Source organism: Sturnira hondurensis, unplaced genomic scaffold (assembly GCF_014824575.4).
Source record: "Sturnira hondurensis isolate 20B ecotype Veracruz unplaced genomic scaffold, ASM1482457v3 Scaffold0002840, whole genome shotgun sequence".
In the NCBI taxonomy this organism is placed as follows: Eukaryota; Metazoa; Chordata; class Mammalia; order Chiroptera; family Phyllostomidae; genus Sturnira; species Sturnira hondurensis.
In genome coordinates, this window is record NW_028075471.1 from 21,892,596 (window position 1) to 21,912,842 (window position 20,247).

General features: G+C 57.4%; 1 protein-coding gene across 14 annotated transcripts in view; it reads left to right on the forward strand.

Annotated features, from left to right (window-relative positions):
• Nucleotides 1-20,247, forward strand: part of IKZF1 (IKAROS family zinc finger 1) — an 82,249-nt gene that overhangs the window by 42,673 nt on the left and 19,329 nt on the right. For 8 of the 14 annotated variants that reach the window (XM_037041085.1, XM_037041083.1, XM_037041079.1 and 5 more), the window contains exons 4-5: nucleotides 10,270-10,329; nucleotides 16,379-16,639. The exons of 4 other annotated variants lie outside the window; for them this stretch is intronic. In XM_037041085.1, coding sequence (XP_036896980.1) covers nucleotides 10,270-10,329; nucleotides 16,379-16,639 — 321 coding nt within the window. The remainder of the gene's footprint in view (nucleotides 1-10,269; nucleotides 10,330-16,378; nucleotides 16,640-20,247) is intronic. 2 more of the 14 variants (XM_037041088.1, XM_037041081.1) reach the window with 1 other exon arrangement.

Below are 20,247 nucleotides of genomic sequence, written 5' to 3' on the forward strand. Positions count from 1 at the left end.
CAGAGGTTCCCCCCATCCCCTCTACCACCCAGAGGCTTGATGCGTGTCCAGTAGCCCGAAGTTTGTCCGTAGAGGAACCGTCAAGAATCTTGGTTCAGACAGCTGAGGGGCACCCTGCAGCGCCCCACATGGCCCAATGAGGTGGGAGCAGAAGGGACTCGGCCATGCCACTGTCCTATCCGGAACACCATCCCAGGAAGCTGGCAGGGGGGCTCGCCAGGGTGGAGGAGGCTGCCAGGGTCTGGGAGAAGGATGGGCCTCCATCCAGAGATACCTGCCCACCCTAGGAGCTCTCAGGGCAGTGGGGATGCGGAAAGCTGCCCCTCCCCACAGACAGACACACACGGGCACCAAAGCTGATGATCCGGTGGTGTCCGCGCCGTCACCCGGCAAAGGGCTGAAGGTGCCAGGAGGGGTCAGAGCACCAAGTCACTGCCACTGGGGAGGCCAGACAGCAGGACGAATGGGCGGAGGGGAGGACAGTGCTCAGCAGGCCCACAGCCCCTCCCAAGAGGGTTCAAAAATGTCAGCTTGCAGAGAACAATGGAAAGAAAGGATTCTGTGAAAGGGCTTCCATGGTGTCATTTCAGCAGACAATCAGTAGCATCCCTGGGGTGGGCAAGGTGTCTCTTGGGATGTAAGGAAGAGAGAAACAGGTGCACCTGGGGGAACTTCCCATCTGAATTGGGAGGCCTGGGAGGCTGTGGGGAGGTCCTCCTGGGTGGATCCCCTCTTGCCCTGGCCTGTGGAAATGCAAGATAAGGGCTTCTCTACCAGCCTGCCAACTGCTCCGGAGGGAATGCCCAGCTCCGCGTCCTGTGTGGGCTGCCTCCACAAGCAGAGACGGGGCACGGGGGGTGACCCCCAGGGCCTGTCTCGCTGTCCCCTTCAGGGGACTCTAGGCCTTTCCCACTTTGCCTGGTCTCCTTGTGAAACTCAGTGAGCAGCAGTCTCAGGGGGTCTGCCTGCATCAGCTTTCTGTCCCATTCCTCCACTTTTTGGTCTTGGCCCCAAAGTGAAGTTCTCGATGATGGTGCAACAAAATGTGCCTCTTTTCACTCTGACTTTTCCAACATGGGAGGAAAATGACAAAGTGGCCCCCTGGCATTGTTGGGAGTTTCTGCATCTCATGCTGTGGGGTGGGGGGAGGGAAGGCAGACAGGTCTCGGACACCGGGCCACAGGCCCTGCACCAGCTGACGCAAAGCCCTGGCCACTGTTTCTCAGTGGCACAGAGCTGGGCCTCGGGCGCCAGGAGGTGACAGATTCAGATGTGAGAAGGGTTGTGGGAGTGTGTGTGTCAGTGTAAGTGTGCATCTGTGTGCCTGAGAGCGGGTGTGTCTGTAAGTGTGGGTGTGTCCGTGGGAGCCCGGGTGTCTGGGAGGGACCCTTCTCACACTGGCCGAGCCACCTGAAGCCATTCCTTGCTCCTGCTTCCCTTTCTGTCACTTCTCCATAGCTCTCGCCTTTCGGTTGGGCCGGCAGCTTCCCCTTTCCCTGCATCCCTGCATTTCACTGCTCGCCTTGTTCCTCTTCTGGGCCAGGAGGATGTGGAAACCCGGTTACAATATGACAGGGGGCTGCCGTGTCACAATCGCGCTCGTGGGCCTGCCTCCGGGAGGCCTCTGGAGGGGCGCGGCGGGGGTGGGGGGTGAATGGCTGGAGAGGGAAGAGGACAGAATGCAGAAGTTGGGGCTTCTGGAAGCCAGGCCTGGCGCGAGCCGGGACGGCGCCCCGCTGAAGCCAAGCCTTTCCGTGAGCGGAGACTCCAGCCGGGAGGTGGCAGGTGGTTTGTGCCTGGGGAGCCCAGCGCCTCAGCTGCTCCCGTCCCAGACCCAGGCCAGCCCCAGCTTCCCTCTTTCTGTCTGTGGGGTGCGGGGTCGCCTCCTCCATTTCCTCCCTCCTCCAGCCCTCACTATCCTGACACCTGGTCCCGCCCCCTCCCATGAGGCCCCCAGGGCAGGACCACCCTCTCAGCTTCCTCCCTGAGTCCCCTCCCCGCCCACCAGGCCCCTCTGCCCCCACATCCCCTGTGAGCTCTCTCCTCCCGTTTCCCATTTGGCTGTTGCCCTTCGAGGAGCCTGGGCTCTGGGGTCACTTCTCCTGCCAAGCTCCCCTGCGGGGGATTCCTGTCTCCGGAGGATGAGGACCCCCTGGGATGCGGGCCTCACCTCGGAGGGGTGGGGTTGGCCAGGCCTATCCCCCCAGGCCTTTCCCCTCAGACTCCTGCACTCAGAGATTGGATTTCTCTGGTACCATGTCCTGTCGACATGCTTGGGCCTCACACCCACACTTGGCAGGAGCCAGTGACCTTGGGTAGGCTCGGGGGCCTCCCAGGTAAAGCGGGGTCACCTTCCCCTCCAGGGCCACTTCCAGAATGAAGGGAGCTGGGGCACAGAAGCGTGTCACACCTGGCCCCAGCTCACAGATGCAGGGAAAGCTGACCTTGACAGGATTTGAAAGGGGACCCGCCATGCCCTGGTTCTTTTCACATGCGTTCCCAGGAAATGATGTTGAATCATAAAACCCCAGGGGGTGGGGAGAGGAGCAGGCCCTGCCCTGATTTCAGAGAAAAGTGGTCCAGCGAAGGGCAGGCTTTTGAAAGGCTCCAACCCTCAGAAAGCACAGATGGAGGGACAGGCAGCAGCCACAGGGAAAGCACTCTGGGGCGCGGAGGCTCTCCCCGGCAAGCGCGAGCTGCTGATGAGCGTGGGGACCCGGGGGCTGAGCAGTGGGCGACCCCAGGGAGGCAGTGTGAGTGGCCCGGTGACCTTGCTCCAGGACTGACCCCTTTCCTCTCCCAGGCGTAAGGAGACGTGAGCCGGACCAGACAGCCTCCTGGGATCCCCCTGAGGAGAGGGGGCCCTGGCGTGGCCCAGGGCCGGGGGTACTTTCCTCTCCCACCCGCAGGTGGTCAGAGCCCTGCCCCAGAACAGGTGCCCAGCATGACAGCCCAGAACCCCTGTGAGGTGCTCAGAACGGGGTGCCCCACCTCCAGCCGCCTGTGAGAAAAGTGGGGAAACAATGAGATGGGGACGGGGTGGGGGGGCAGGACAGGACAAGGAGCCTGAAGGAGCTCTTTAACGGTGGACCTGGAAAGTGCAAAGCACTTCGAGTCTGACCCCAGGTTTAGCAGCACCCTGACCCTGTCATTGGGTGCCTCGTTATCAAGATGGAATGTTCCGGCGGGCTCCTTTCCTGGGAGCCTCTGCGAGAGCGTTCGCAGAGGGGAAAGGCAGGGATGAGGTTGCAGGCGACTGCTCAGGGCCCCGGGGGCTGCTGTCCGTCTACCTGTCCGTCCTCTGAGTGCTCCAGTCCCCACCAGTGACAGGCTCCCAAGCCTTCAAGTCCAGTACTGAGCTGCCTTTGTAAATACGTGAGCAGGAAGAATGACCTTTGTGTGCCCTTTACACGTGCACACACCTGTGCACACGTGTGTGCCCTAGGGCACAACCGACTTGGCTGCAGACAGACCCAGTGTCTTGGACACTCTGCTCTTTCCTACCCCCGACCCCCTGCTGGCCGCTTGAGAAACGTGCTTTTGGGGAGGAAAAGAGGAAGAATCGGGGACAGGGATGAAGGCTTCATCTCCACAGACCATGGCAACATCACTGGGGCTGCTGACAGCCCCTGAGACTCCAGCATGAGGGTCCCATGAACATGTCCCTTAAAGCCCAGAGCCTGTCTGAAGACAGAAGCTAGGGACAGCGGCTGTGTGGCCTCAGGGATGTGACAGAGTGAGCAGGGGACTCAGGGCTGGGGACATGAACTATTTCTCTTCCTTTGCTGAGTCACCATTTGCTTGGAATTCTGGCAAGGACAGCCCCACAAGCCTCTGGAAGGGAGGGACAGCGGGGACCCACCCTCCGTGTGTCCTGGGGAAGATTACTTTATCTCTGGCCCCCCTGAAACAGCGCTTGGGCTCCTGGAATCTCTGGGCCTTGACCCAGTGCCAGCCACAGGGACCGGAGGGAAAGGCCAGGCACAGCCGCAGAGCCTGGAGAAGGCCTGGAGCACTGGCGCCCACAGGAAGGGGGCAGGGTAGGGGTCCGGCCCCTCTGTGCCTCCCCTGTGGGGGCAGCTGTACAGCCCCGCTAGGAGGTGGGGCTGGGGCAAGTTCCCCGTCGGGTTTCCTTTCGTCTTCAGCACCTCCTTCATCCAACTCCCTTCTCAGGGTCCCTGGCAGCTGCCCTGCTGCTCCAGGGAGAACGTGCCACCAGGAAAACCACACCTGAGCCCGGGTGCAGGCACCTCAGCTGGGCACACGCCCTGCAGGCGACCCTCGCCCGCTCGAGGGCCCATGCTGCCGACACCCAGAGGACAGGTGGGAGAGTCACCCCGTGTCCCTTTACAGCCTTTCTTGCCCTCACTCTGGTGCTGCAGGTGAACAGGCACTGTCACAGGGGTGCACCCAGTGGCCCCTGTGCCCACAGGGCCTGCCCAGGGCAGGTGGCGTCCACATGCCGGGGCCCCAACTTGTTGGCTGGTGTCCCCTCTTCCCCCTGTGACCAGTGTAGCTTCCCCTGGTTGGAGTCGGATTCGGAGCAGAGAACAAAATGAGATTCAGGAGCTGTATGGCAGGGCCTCCCACCCCAGCACCAGCTCCCCCACCCCCGAGTCCGGCTGGGGACCAGACCCCCCTCTCATCCTGAGCTCTCCAGCCCTCACTTACCTCCCAGAGCGTCGTTCTCCTTCCCTGTCTTCAAAGCTTGAATTAAGCCCCCTCACTGTTTTTATCATCATTTTCTCATTTTCTCCTCTTCATGATCTTCTTTAGATTTTAGGGGCTGGAGGCAAGTTTTACAAATTTTATCTTGATTCTTCTGTGCACTTGCTGCCTGTAGAATAGCCAACTATTATTTTTACCAAAAAAATCATTTTTCTTCCAAAGAACAGAAAAAGTAAGAAGGACATAATATTCCAAAAGAATCCCTAAGCCTGTTCTTTAAACTTTGAACCTTCTACCCCAGCACTGGGGCAACCTACTTCTCAGAGGGTGGGTTAGTGGAGAATGGTGGCCAATGGACAGTCACCCCTACACAGGGTCGGCATCACAGAGCTGCTGCTTCCCGAGAAGGAAACCCCATTTGCGAGGTGCTGCTGAGGCAGGGGCCCCATGTTATGTGCCCTGCCTGCCCCTGCTGAGCAGTGAAGGGGAGACAGGCCCCGGGAGCCCCTTTATCTGAGCCCTCAGTGGGCTCATGGCCACATCAAGTCCAGAACGGGGCCTATCCCCGAGGATGCTGGGAAGGAGACAGCAAGGGCCATCACCGCTGGGAGAGCGGGTGTCACAGGACAAAGACTCCCCCGACCTGACAATGCACAGCCCTGCGGAGGTGGATGGGCATGGCTAGCTGAGCAGGCGGAGACCCGGCTGGAGGAGGGGACTCCCTGGGCAGGGAGGGACCTGGAGCGTGCATCGTCCTGTTGTGGAGGCCGTGTGAGGGAATGACGGGGCGCGCCCTGGGTGGAAGCTGCGGGGTGCTCACAGACGCTGCATGTGGGGCTGTCTGGGTTCTTGGACTCTCTTACTAGGGCCCGCCCCTTTGATTCCTGATTGCAGTGCCTACTGAGAGAATCATGGTCACTGGGACTGGCCTGAAGGGCCTGGGAAGGACTTGGGGCTGAGTCTCCTTGCCACAGTGCGGCCCATGGGGACTGTGGAAGCATGTGCAGCCCCACGAGGGCCTTCTTGAGGGCAATGATTGCAGGAGGGTGGGCGCAGCCAGGGGCCCCAGGGCCACCCGCCTACCCTGTGCTGGACGCTGGGCAGCAGCACTGTGGGAGGGCACTTGCTGAAGTGCCCTGTGAGCAGGCAATAGTCATGGAGACACTGCAAGAGAGCGCAAGAGAAGTTGGCGGTGGAGGCCGGCGCGAAGCTGAGACCACATGGGTCAGAACACATGGGACCTGAGGGCAGCGCCGTCGGCACGTGTGGGATGGGCGGAGGGACCCCATTTAGATTTGGAGTGCTCATCTGTGTGGGGTGCAGGAGGACGGACAGCTCAGAGACACCGAGGCCAGGTGAAGGAAGTCCCAGCCAGGAGGCCCTGGTGCATCGCTCCCTGCCTTCCATAAATACAGGGCGTGTGGCATTCTGTGTGGCCAGGCTGGACCCCGGCTGGCCGAGGTGCCGTGGCCGCAGACTGGGGACCTGGTGTGCGAGGAGCAAGGCATTACACCAGCAGCAGCTGAACAAGGCATTACACCATCAGCAGCTCTGTTTGGGGGCGATGCTCACAGGGCAGCCCCCGGCGCAGTGTCTGACTGTCCCCTTGCCTGTGCTGCGGCTTCCCTCACCATCTGTCCAGAGGCACGGAGCCCCTGGAGAAAGCGGTCAGGACCTGCTGGCCCGTCCCCTCCCAGGTCAGACCCTGGGCCCTCACTGAGGACATGCTGTGAGAACACGAAGCTGCTCCAGAAACCCCAGGGCAGAAGGGCCCCAGGACACAGCTGGGGGCCTGGCCTCGGTGTCCAGCTCCATGCGGGGCCCCTGACCCTCCCCTCTGCCCCACCCCAACTGTAGTCAGGTGCCCTTGCTCCTGAACAGTGGCAGATGGCTGTGACATGTAGAGGTCACTGCCAGCCCCGCTCACACAAGTTAATGGGACACAAGTGGTCTGAGGTCCCAGAAGGCTGATGCGATTTAAAGAATATGTATTAAAGGCAGGCGCCGGCACACTTTCAAATTCTCCCAAATGCACAGTGAAGCAGGTGTACTGCCAGAAAATGGCTGCATGGTTTTCAATCACCCAAAAGTCTCAGGTCGGTTTCCATGCGTCCCTGAGGCAGCAACTGCAGGCATTTACATGTGCAACCAAAGGCAGACTCCCAGGGGTGAGCGATGGGCAGTCTTTCTTCCAGAATGTTCTTCAGTTGGGCAGCCTGAGCAGGACTCGGAATCTGAGGCATCAGCAGCATTTCGTATGGAAACATTAGGGACCATTTAGGGAATGGAAATCTCTCCCCAGTGGACTCGGTTCACTCTTCATAAAAGGAGCAGAAAGTCTAGTGAGTGAGAGGTTGAGCCTTTTACTCTCTGCACCTTTTACAAACGTCCGCCCGAAACTCGGGGTGGGGTCTACAGGAGACAGGAAGGCAAGGCTGGGAGCGGGCCCTGGAGCGGCCTACCCCATGGCCTCAGGGTGGCTGCCAGGACCGACAGCGGGGGCTGCACGGGGGCTGCAGTGCAGGGGACTCTGAGGGTGAAGGCACTACGATGCCCGTATGTGTGGGGGCGACTCTCCTCACAAGTCCCCCCAGGTGCCACAGATGAGAGTAATTATGACTGAGACATGATGTGATCTGCTTGGGGAGAAGTGAGCAGTGGCCAGTTTCTCCGAGGAGAAAAAGGCCTCGAGCCCCCTCTTCCAGGGCCTTTTATTGGGTTGTAATACACAGGAATACAGGGCAGCAAGGATCGAACATCAGATAACATTTCAAAGAAATCTGAGGGCTTACTATGAGTCAGAGTCTGTCAGGAATGGAGTTTTAGGGTTTCTTGCTTGAACCCTTAACATATGAATGAAAGCACTCTTAGCAGAGCAGATTTCACAGGTTTATCAGGAAGTCTTTGTGATGCCAGATTTTCCCCCCAGGACACCCTCTAGCAAGGCAAGGAGCTGCACCCCTCCCCATCAGGTATTCAGGCTTAAGGGGATTAGAGCCAGGAAGCACTTCTTCCGGAAGACATGGGGACTTGGGCTTTCTCAAAGCCAGTGGGGAGAGAGTCCATTGCTCTTTGTTGCAGCCCCTGAGTCCTTCCATGATGGCCTCCCAAGTGATCCAGTCTGGCTTAGGTTGCCCCCCACTGTGAGGGGTCTTACCCGTCATTGACTTCCGACCCAGCTTTGGGGGCAGGGAGAGGAACTGAGGCAGCGTTTGCTACCAGAGACAAGCTTTGTCTCCTGCGGCTCGCATTCCAGAGGTCATCCCTCACCCTTAACCACAAGGGGTCAAGATACAATTCCTAGAACCAGGGAGAGCAGTCTACACCATGTATGTGTGTGTGCGTGCACACCCACGTGTGTGCTGCTACAGGGACCTGCACACTTCCTGGTGTGGAGAGAGAGAAAACACATTTTCCGGATGCCCTCCCTGCATGGGAGAACTTGTGTTCCATAGATACGGATTTCCGAGGTTAAGGATTCAGATTTGCATATTCACTCGCAAACCACCAAGTGGACCAATCCCAGGCTCCTCCCTGATAAGAGGTGACAGTCCCTGTCTCCTGGGACCCAGGTGAAGATGACAGGCAGCTTATGAAAAGGGCTTGGTACATACTCAGCATGTACAAATGCTCAGGCGGTCTCAGGGACCGCCTTCCACAGGTGCTGGACCGACCAGGGGACAGGATGGTCAGGCAGGACAGGGCCAGACCAGCTGTCTCGTGATCCTGCCGAGACAGTGCCTGCTCGTCCCTGGGAACACAGGAGCTGCTGTGCCAGAGTGTGCGTGCTGTGCGCAGCTAGAGTGGGTTCCTGGGGCCTGGCTTTCTGGGGGAGCGGGTGGGCTCCGGAGAGACAGCTGTGTTTGGTTTCCCAGATTTTTGAAATTTTCAGGAAATTAAACACTCAGGGCAAAACTTTCAATGTTAGTTGGAATTTTACTAGAAAACAAATAGTCCTCTTGAAACGGTTAGTGTGTGATGGTGAGTGAAGTGCTCGGCCTCAGTCACGTTAAACGGTTGTGGGTGGCCTGGAAGGCTCGATGGAATCACGTTTCCAGGCTCACCCTGGACGGCCCAAGGCTGGTCTAGGCTACAGTGTCTGATGGTGGGAAGGGGTTGGATGCATTGTATCAGGTCTCAGCCTGGCTCGCTCGCAGTGAACATGAACTCCAACTGCTGTGCTCTGGGTCACACACCAGCACGGGCCTTGGAGCGGTCCACCTGTGTCAGAAACTGGCTTTCACACCCCGGCACAGTCCGGCCCCTTCTCGGCTGTGTCTCAGGGAACTGTGCGGCTACCCCAGCAGGGAGTTTTGTGTCACCGCACGTATCAGTCAGAATGACCCCATTTTAAAAGGCGATACTTACCCGGAGACATCCTTGCCTTTCCTCGATGATCTGAGGCGGCCACGGCTCCAGGTCGCAGAACCCCTGAGGCTCAGCAACTTGATGTAATAGGTCAGAGCTCAGTAAAGATGGCCTGTGGCAGAGGCCACTGGTGGTCAGCCTCACACCGTGACCACCAGTGGGCCGTCGAGCCTGGGTGCGTCCGGGCAGACCAGACCGCTGCTTGACCAACATGTGACAGCGACTCCCTTTGCCGGGTCTGGATGAGTGGAAGCAGGGTTAGGAGAGGAAGGCCGGTGTTCGTTAGGAAATGCGTGAGCTGGTAGGGTTGAGCAGCAACTTTGCACGTGACTCCCGAACTGTTTTTGCCCAGGATCCTGATATTTTAACGTGTTTTTCGTGGAGAGAAAAGAGAGGGCCTGGGGCCAGAGGCACTTGGGAAATGTGGGCATCAGCAGTGTGTGCTGGTCTGCTTCCTGCTACACAGCACGGCCTGGGTCTGCTGACTCGGGAGTCCACCCGAGAGGTTCGCTCAGCAGCCACTCTGCTGGTGCCCCGTACCCACCGGGGGGCACTCTGGAGAGACCCTGTGTGTGCATGTGTGTGCGTGTATGTGCATGTGTGTGCACGTGGACAGCTACTCAGTCTTAAGACACAGCCCCCTCCCGGGAAGCTCGGACCCATAAAACAGAACAGGAACTTGCAGGTGCGAGTGGTGGTAACACTTAGTGGGGCAGCCAGCGAGGAAGACCCACCAACATGGGATGGCTCCTCGTGAACAAGGCATTACACCAACTTTTCCCCACTCAGTGTGTTGTGCAAACACTTTCTACTTTTTCTGTGAACGTTTTCTAAGAAAAAGCGGAGGGGAGAACATGCACCCTGGGGGCAGCCCGCCAGGGAACAGCGGCCTCGGTGGAGGTGCAGGGTCTGCAGAGGGCGCCAGCGGAAGGGCGCACACTTCCTGCCTGTCTGTGCAGTTCAGCGTTCCCGTCAACCCGGATGGTGTGGGGCAGAAACCTCAGGACGTCACACACCAGAGGCTGCTCCTAAAGGCCCTGTGACGTCATGCCGTGAGCTCGGACCTCTGGGAACGGTGGTCCGGTCTCTGGGGGATCACTGGTGCCTTTTCCAGCTCTAAGGGCTAAACAATGGCTTTGAGCAACAATGCTTGCTCTTTTTAAAGTGCTGCCTCCTGCATTCCTCACATGGTATCACAACCCAGCTTTCTCTCTTTGTGCTTCTTTATTGCAGTTTCATATGGGACTGACGGCTTTAGGGATTTTCATGCAATAATTCCCAATTCTTTCTCTCGTAAGTATATGCTCCGCTTCTAAAGAACAGAACTGTGTGTGTGCATTTCATACTCAGTGTCCTCTGTGTGAGCACGGTGCATGCTTCCCACCGCCCCCGCCCCGCATGCCGGACAAAATGAGGAGCATCCGTGCCGACCCTTCTGATTACTAAACGACCACCACCAGGAGCATGGCCCACACCATAAAGTCCATGTGTGCCCTTTTTGGTGTCAGAAATACATGAGGGAGCATCTCTCTGTCATGGCGGTGGAGTGACAAAGCAGAAGTCACAGGACTGAGGGGGTCATTGCTGCACTCGTGCCCGAACAGTTTTGTTATGAGCCTGTGGTTTTCTCCTTTTAATTGAGAAGAGGGAGAAACAGCCAAATTTGCTGTCACCACGAAACAACCCAGCATGTTCTGCAGACCGTGCTCCCAACCCCGCAGGGCGGGAGAAAGCCACTGTTAATTTCAGAACCGAGAGAAGGCTCAGGCCCTGGCGGGTGAGCAGGGCGCTCAGTGCTGGGCAACACTCCCAAGCTGCGCTGTGAAACCCAAAGCAGGTGTTCATTTCATCTTTCTTTTTTAGGCGTGGAGAGATGGTAGATGGTACATAGCTTTGAGCCACATCCTTGAAGGTGTATTTTAAAGAATGAAAGGGTGCTTTTTTTTAAATGTACAGATAGCTGAATACTCAAAATGATACAAGTTGGTTGCCCTCTGAGGACTTAGGTCTTCAGAACCTGCGTCAGTAAGTCCCCTTGATTTGCAACAACAGGAATCAGGGCTTGCCTGTTAATACCATAACGAATATTAAAGAGGCTTCTCTGATTGAGAAGCTGCCAGGCACAGGTTCTGACACCTGGCCGTCCACAGCATTTCGGTGTCTGCAGGCTTTGTCTGTGTCAGCCCCAGTGAGGCCCCTTGGCTCACAGCCTACGTCGGCTCCTCTCCTGTTGGCAAGGTCCACAGAGACCCTTCCCTTGCCAAAGTTCCTTTGTTTCAACCTTTAAACACTAGCTTGCCTTTCATGCCCATGGGACATGTATGTAAGTGTTCTAAGTGTTCATGCATGTGTACACATGTGTGCATGTGCTTGCATGACTATATGAAGCACTAAGGCCCTAGGACAGAGGACTGGTGTCACTTGAGATGAACCGTCCCACCGCAGACACATCAGGGAGTCGAAGCACTTCAGGGTACGGTGATCCCATCTCAGACGTGTCTCATCACGTCTGGGCACAGGGAGGCTCAACACAGTGCCGTGTTGGAGCAGGTGCTTTGTTGGGGATGCCAGTGAGTAAGAAATATCTGCCCCAAAATAGAAGGTGTGACCCTGGAGCTTCTGGAAAGTGGATGCTGTATGTATCCATGCACGGCCTGTTTGTAGACTCAAACAAGTGGGGTCACAGGTGTCTGTGGTTCTCTCTCTTCCTCCCCTCCCCCATGGACCAAAATTGAGAAAGTCACAGGCACAGCGACTAGTGACTGAGGTGGCTCCCAGTAAACAGCAACCAAACTGTTCTGGGCCAACATCGCCACCTAATGGTCATAGTAGAGAATTGTCGTCACCACCTCTTTTTTTTTTTTTTTTTTCCTCAAAATTAAAAATGTGACCTGTTTGTCCCTGTGTCCCTCCTCTGTCTCAGTGTGTGTTCCTAGTTCCCTGGGAACATGTCAACATGCTTGTGACTTGTTCTCTTCTCACACACTTCCTCTTTTCTCTCTCCCTTCATCCCATTTAAAAGCCTAAAACATCACGTAAGAATTAAAATATTCCCAATCAGTCATCTTGACAAGAAAAAGGGGGGGGGGGAGAAACTACATTTAAAATGGTGTTGGTTCTCATACCTGGTTTTATTAACCTTCAAAATGTTTAAAAAATTTGATAAACCTCTTTCAGAGGCAGCGTGAAAACACCTACCTCTCTCCTCACCCTGAACTTTCACTTAATGGCCCTCCTTCCAGATCAACCTTAAATATTTTCGTTCCATTTGATTTTAACTGCCTGGTCACCTCGGTTGCAGGAATATTTCTGTCTTCCATTTTCTCATTTGAAATAGTGGGCATTTCAAGCTCCCGTGGCCTAAACTCCCATTATAGTGACAATTTTGAAACAGTGTCTCAATAGAAAAGTGGTCTGAATGCCAACCATGCACCTGGCCAGTGAATATAAAGACATGTGCTCACAGAGAAGAGGGAGCATAACCCATTTTCGGGGGGGGGGGTCGGGGGGTCACTTCATGAAGATTCTTGGACCATTTGGGACAGTTTATGATACTGGCCAGCAGACCAGTCTGGCTTTGGCCCTGCTGACCCCAAGTCCTGTGGATTCTCCAGACCCGGGACTGTGACTTATGTCCAAGCTGAAGTCCCCCTCCCACTCAGGGGCCCAGGGTCGCTCTTACCACTGCTGTGTTGCCAACAATACAGACAAATAGTAACAAAAGAATTTCAGTTTTTTCTAAATTCACATAGGCTCTGGGAAGCAGAGCAGGCATTGACTCAGGCAGAGACATCTTCTCTGGAGGGAAGCCAGGCTTGCTTAGTGACCGAATTGGGCCCCAGGCTGAACCAGGCTGGGCCAGGGTCAGGGTAGAGACTGAACAGGTCCCGGCTGGTGGTCTGTGTTTATCAGCCCAGTGCAGCACCGCATGGAGGCCAACGTGTGTCTACCAGCTGGGGAACGGAGTTACAAACATCCGTGAAGTATGACCCCTGTATTCGAGGAGAGGCTAACATTTCCCACAGCCGACAGCAGAACCAGGCATTTCGCGTCCAGGGAAATGGCGTAGGGGCGCTGGTCAAGGGATTTGGAGCAAAGCCTGGCCGGTCAGTGGGAGCCCTAGTCAGCCTTCCAGACTGACTGCATCCATGGGGTGGACTGAAGCACAGCGCCCCATAGGAATTGGCTTCCATCCCCCACCCACCTCCCTGTGCCCACTGTAGGCTGCACTTGCCCTTCGGAAGGAGGCAGGCGGCCTGCCCAGTGCAGGGCCCCAGGAAGGCATCTTGGGTTTTCTTTGCTCCCGGCCACACTGCTAATCGAGCTTGCCATCAGCCAGAACCCCAAAACCCTTTCTCAGACTTACATAAGGGAAGCCGAGATGCCCCCATCCCAAGCTTGTGTTGAAAAGGTGTATTTTAACTGAAGTGGACCTTGCATGTCTGTCTGTTAGAGATCCGGCCCGAGGTGGCCACTTACGCAGGTAGCTTCAGGCCCTGGCTTCTGTCATCTGCAAAAATAAGCATGCCACCTGTGCTCCCCTCCCAGCCGAGTGGGAGGCGGTTCCACAGCTACCCCCCCGGTGGGCAGAAAGTGCCTGGTCTTCTGGCGGCCAGCGGCGGTCCACATGCGTCCACATGAGAGGAGGCCTCCCCTGTTTCAGGGAGCGTTCACCTGCTCTTGAACGCGATGCCCTCGGCGGACAGTGCAGCTGGCTTTGCTGTCATTGACACCCTCGTCTCAGCAGCCAGCCTCTCCTTCTCTGGGCGCCCCCGGCCCTTTCCTGATATAAAAAGGCCTGGAATTGGTCCCCAGAGTGTGGCAGCTGGCAACTCTCACATGCTCAGCCTCCTGCTGCGAAATGGGTGTGGGGTTTCCCCCATCCATTCAGGTCCCTCATCTACGGCCCCTTGTCTTCACCACGGCGGTCAGGGGTTTGCCTGCGTTTTTCCAGGGACCTAGAACAGGACAGGATCCTGGGTTCCGTTCTTCGGGCTTTGCCTCCTGTGGCTCAGAACAGACCTCCCCGAAACTGTGCCTGGTGGGCCGCAAGCCCTCACGCCTGCTAGCTTTCCTGCTTACCCGCACCCTGTCTGCGCTCTCAGACGCCGTGCCCCATGGTATCGTCGCCAGAAAGTCCCTCCTTTATGAACCTCTAGCCTCCCGGCTGGAGGACTTCTGTGGTCAGAAGGTGACATGCAGGCTCACTTTCCTTCATGCTGTCCTTGTCCCATCCCACCCCCGACACAGTGTCACCTGCTCCTCAGCAGCCTCCCTCTGGGAATGCGTGTTCCTGGCATCAGAAACCCAAGCATCACCCTCTGCTCTTCTAGGCCTCACACTGTCACCGACAACACAGCCCCGGGCAAACCGCGGGGTCACAGACACACCTGTCGTTCTTAAGGACCCAGGACAAGTGGGCAGCACAAGCCCTCTGCTGACGGGCGCCTTTGGGAAGCGAGAGTTGGCACTTTCGGAGAGAGCCTCTAAAAGCATGACATAGGGCCAGGCGGACATGGGAGGGGTGCTCCCCGATGTCTGTCCCTGGGCCTTCTTCACCACCCGCCTGCTTAGGGCCCTCACCCCCTCCTCACATTGCAGCCGGAGTGTCAGCTCCGCTTTGGGGGACAGGCCACACCTGCTCATTTGCGGCACTGTGCTCTGGCCTCCGGTTGCAAACCACGAGGTGATGATTGGACATAGTTCCGGGTCTGGAAGTTTGTGAGTCTCTGAGCTGTGACGTCGCTGCTCCTGGGGTGGACACTAGTGGGCAGGGAGGCCCCAGGGAAAGACCTTGCTTCCTCCCAGGAAGGTGCGTGGCACACACCCGAGGACAGGGACCCCAGGGAGCGTGGCAGCGACAAAGCGCCCGCGCCTCTGGCACACCGCCTTCCTGCCTGTCTCGTCTCCTACCTCGCTGAGCTGGTGCCGGCTGCACAAGGTCAGCAGGAGCTGGGAACATGGGGTCCTTCTGGGCTCAGGGGTCTGGAGTGCCATTCCGGGACATCTGCCTGCAGAGACCCCTGTGGAATGCTGGGGTCTAATAGGAAGAGCAGCCCCTCCCTCCAGGGTCTCAAAGTCCACGGGGCCCATTCACTGCGGCCCTTGCCCCTGCTAATTGGTCCCCTGCTTATCTAAGTCTCCTCTTTAAAGAGCTGATGGGAAAACCTGGGTGGGACAACACCATTAACTAAGTTGACTAAGACAGCGGGTGAGCATACACCTGAGTCCCCTGTGGGGCTTGTGACAGCGTGGAGCACTGAGCCCCACCCAGAGAGGCTGACTCGGGGCATCTGGGGTGGACCCCAGACCTTGCTGTTCTCACCAGTGCTCAGGTGATATGGGTGCAGCTGGTCCAGGGATCGCACCTGGAGACCCACCGACTCAAAACGCCCATCAGAGCCTGGGTACTCGTCACCACTGTGGTTTACTGTCCTGCTCCAACGTGTAGCCACTGAGGCAGGTGATGGTTTCCATGGTGACGTCAGAAGAGGGCTGGGCTCATCCATGCACCACCAGGCCCTATCTCAGAAGAGCACAAACAAAATGCCTCTTGTTTCCTTTGCCGAGAAAAATACATGAATGACGTAGACCTTGACCCTGAACATGATGTAAAGGGAAGGAGAGTGCGGGGTGAACAGTGGTCACTGTGTTTGTCAGCAGCAGACCCTCACCCCCACATGCGTGGCTTTGCCTTTGAAAAACGAGTCTCAGTCTCCCAAATTCACAACCACCCCCACGGAGCCCCCAGAGCAAAGCCGAGCTCATGGCTGTGACTCAGCTTCCATGACCCTCGTGAGATAAAAGGGGGTTGGATCGACCTTGTACCAAAGAAACAAAGTCTTCCAGAAATCTGTGGTCAGGAATCTATGCCCACATTTGCTGGGCTTGGTCCCCACGTTCATCACTTCATGACACAGGGGAGGGACAGCAGTTTCTCACGCTCCATAATCACTCACGAGGGACTCTGCCAGACAAGGTCACAGCCCCGGAGGAACTGACGCTGTGGTCCATCCTCACCTTCCCATGTGAGGGGCTCACCTGGGGGAGGGGGTGCAGGATCTGCCTCCCATGACTGCTGGGTGCCCCAGGCTGTCCCTGCAGAGCCGGGGACCCTATCGTGCCCAGATCGAGGGCCCCACTGCACAGGAGATGCTGGGGGCCCTGCCATTCTGACCTGCAGAGGGGCAGGCAGGTGGTCTCCTGTCACAATCCCTAAGGGGCCAGGGCTGCTGTCCCCACAGAGAACCTCTTTCGAGGAGCCCTGGGCTCCTGCGGGCTGTGTGCTGCTATGCTCTGTTTCTGCGATGACACTGAGTGGCCGCTGTATTGTGTCTTTCAGCCAGTAATGTTAAAATAGAGACTCAGAGTGACGAAGAGAATGGGCGTGCCTGTGAGGTGAATGGGGAAGCTTGTGCCCAGGACTTGCGCGTGCTCGGTGCGGCGGGCGAGGACCTGGCTGGCTCCCACGGTGGCCCCGGCGGCAGAGCCGTGTCAGGAGCTGGAGGCATCCGACTGCCTAACGGCAAACTGAAGTGTGATGTCTGTGGGATCGTGTGCATCGGCCCCAATGTGCTCATGGTCCACAAGAGGAGCCACACGGGTAAGGCCTGGCGGAGGGGCAGGCGGACGCGGCGAGGGGCCGAGCCAAGGGCGCGACAGACAGGCGGGCGGAGCCGCGGGGGTTCCGGGGCATGTGGGGCGTGCGTCCTTCTCCCGGGGCTTCCAATGGGACCGGTTCGACCCTGGACATCGGAGCAATAAGCAGAACACTTAACAGCCTCAGATGCCAGTGCTGGGAAGGGGGGTGGCAGGGGTCGTTCCCTCTAAGCCTGGAGGTGGGCGTGGTCAGGGTGCACAGGGCACATGGTTCAAAACTAAACAAAAAAAATGAACACAGCAAAATGCATGCCTCACGTTGTCCACTGAGAAACCTAGAGTCCATGAACCTGTTTTATATTTGGATGAGAAAGGCCGGGCCCTCGGAAACACTAGCGAACACCAGAGAAAGGCGTCTTTTAAAAAGAGTCTGGGTCAGGGTTCAGGCACTGTGGGCAAGACTGGAGTCATGGGTTTGGAAATCCAAAATTGGTGACAACTTTAAGGCCTGAGTCCCATCAGAAGCGTTAGGAGGATAAGAAAGTACAGTACCCCGTGTACAAAACCGGAGGGATGAGGAGAGTCTGGTGCCTAATCGTTGTGCCCACACTCACATCGGGGCAGAGGCAGGAGAGGCCCCACTCTGCCCCCTCCGTGTGCCCAGTGCGAGGTCCAGGGATTGGCCAGGTACAGATTTTTCACGAGAACTGCCCGGTCACCTCTCACAGCCCTGGAGAGTCTTCGGAAAACAGCGTTACTGGGCTGCATCTACGTGCAACTGTGTGCACACCCCATGTTCTGAACAGAAACAGTGCTCTCCTGCCATAGAGGGAGCGAGACAGTGCACCCGCTGTAGCAGCCACTGGACCTTGGGACGCAACATGTAGAAGCCCCGAGTCCCTGTGGCCCAGGAGTGGCATCAGTGGTCATCCTGAGGCCAGCATCTCTCAGCACCACCCACGGGAGGAGGGACAGTCACACGGGTGGAAACAAACCATAGGGACGCAGCAGATTCCCACAGGCCTCCCAGGAGGGAGGGAGCCTCCTGCAAGTCCAGCAAACTCAGGGACACTAGGAACGGAGCCGGAATTCGGAAAAGTCGTGAGGCAGCAAAGCCAGCGAGTCGGGAAAGCAGATTGCTCTGGCATTGCGGTGTTTCTACTCGAATCGGGGCAGTTTCTGACAGGAGGACTCCCATTTGTCGTACCTCTGGGGAAAACGGAGAGTGCGTTTCCTTTCAATGAGCATTCCTTTTCTGTGAAAACTCGTTTTCTGGAGTAGGGAAAACTGCTGCAGAAATCCCAGGAGTTGGGGTTACCGGCCAGCAGCGTTAGTGTTCCTACCTCGCCCTCTTGGTTGTTTTGTTTTGTTTTGTTTTAAAGCTGAAACAGTGAACTTGCACCTGTGCCCAGAATGCACTGCTGCTTGTGTGATGGACGGAGAGGGCTGCAGGCGGCGGTGGGGTCGCCTGGGCAAAGCTGGTGTGACCACATAGACATGCTAGAGAGAGTGTCCGCATTCCTGGGGCCTGAGCAGAATGTGCTAGAAAAGGCATCACCGGTCCTGCCCTGAATTCTGCAAGTTCAAACCTTGCTAGAATAGCGCTTTTCCAGCGTAAAGACCATGGGAGACCCACAGGGGGTCCCGTGAAAAGACAGAGTCTGGCTCACCCCAGAGAGGGCCTGCATGCTGGGCAGGGACCCTGAGCATCTGCAGATGGCAGCTGAGGACCAGACAGTGAATGTGACATTTCAGGGGCCCTTCCTCTGGGAGCCTAGGCGGGGTCAGCCAAGGGGACTTTCTTTCTTCCCCAGTTGAGTGACGAAAGGCTCAAACATTCTCACAGAGCTGCTGGGACTGAAAACCAGATTAGGAATGAAGGCTATTGAAGTCCTCATCACAGTTAAATGAGAGGAACTACAACCTCGGAGAAACCTGAATTTACTTAGCGACCCTGAGCAAGACCCTCAGGAGGTCGAGTACCGGACCTTGGCCGACAGAGGGGCTCATGGACACATGGTCCATGCCCTGTGCTGGCTCCAGAGCCTGGCCCCTTCCCCTCTGGCCCCTGGGGGGGACGGGAGGTGAGTCCAGCTCCCAGAGTCATCCCTTCAGGGATCGCTCTGCCTGAGGTCCGCGCCTGTGTTGGGTGTTCACGCCCGCCCAGGCCACTGGGACAAGGAGACTCCCAGGAAAGCTGCGGGCGGGAGGGAGGCCCCAGGCACAGCGGGGTTCCTGGAACCGGTGACTCAAACTGGAAGCCAGATTTCACTCTTGAAGAAACGGCTGCCTTTCCTTCTCTCCTTCCTGTCCTGTTCTGCGGAAGCAGGGCACAGCCCCCAGGTCTGCTCTTGCTATCCCTTTGAGACTCTGGCTCACCCACAGGGTCCCGCCTGTGGACCCCAGAGCCCCCGCACCTTGTCCATGGGGAGGGGCTCTAGCTTTGGCTCATACACACACACCACACACACACACACACACACACACACACACCCCGCAGGTGGGTCCCACATTTCTGTCACAGCATTGTGTGGCATGAGGCCTCCCAACTGGCTGTCTTTCCACACCCCCCAGCCTGGTTTCCCCGCACGCAGAGCCCCTTCCCCTCCTTAGGGCCTGACGCACACCTTCCTGCACAGGCACGTGGGCAGGGCTTCTACCAGCAGCTTCCGGTAGAAGACGAAAGGACCCCTCTGTTGGGTGCTCCCCAGGGCCTGGACAGCGCAGGACTTGGGAGTAGAGGTTCAGCTCCAGTCAGACGACAATCAGCTCCCACCGGCAGGCCGCTCACCCTTCCTCGGCCAGGCCGCATGGAGATCTGGGCAGGCAGGCAGTGCGGCCGGACTAGTGCCAGGCCCCTCCGTCGGGTCTGCATCTGAGGACCGTGGTCAGTCAGCTCCTGTGTCCAGAGTGGCACCTCTCTCTTGCCCCCTTAACGACAAAGGGGATGAGGACGATGCCACACAGGTGCAGATTTGAGAGGACCAGAGGGACTGCCACTGAGTCATTCCTGATAGTGAGGTCTCATTTGCCAAAGTTGTGGGAAGCCACTGGGGAGACAGTGAAATAGGCATTTTCACATGTTCTAGTTTTCTAAGGAAAACAGTGTTTCTAGGAAGTGTATTCGTACGGTGTCTCAGCAGCAGTGGCTGTGGTCCCATGGTGCAGTTCTGCAAAAAAGAAGGCATTTGTGAGAGAGCCGTCATAGCTACCTAAAGGTGACAAATGCCTCACTCTTGAAAGTGAGTGGCACACATCATGGCCTCGGGGCTGCTCCGGAGCAGCTCACACAGGTGGCCCGTGTGGTCCTCGGTGGAAAGGGTCACCGGCGGGGCGGCCGCTCCCCCAGCACCGCCCGGGGGGAGCTCCTAGGGACAGCCAAACCGCATCTCAGACCCTCTGTAGGGACACCGCCGCTTGTCTCCCGTGGACAGGCTCCTCAGGTCCCAGGGTTTGTGAGGGAGGCGGGGAGGTCGGGGGCTCTCGGGACGACGTGGGGTGTCCAGCTTCCTCACTTCTCGCTGCGCTGGCCGCTCTCCTCCTTGCTGCCCTCGCACTCTCTCCGTCTGTCTCCCTCCAGATTCGCCTGTGTAGGGACAGACAGGTAATGGA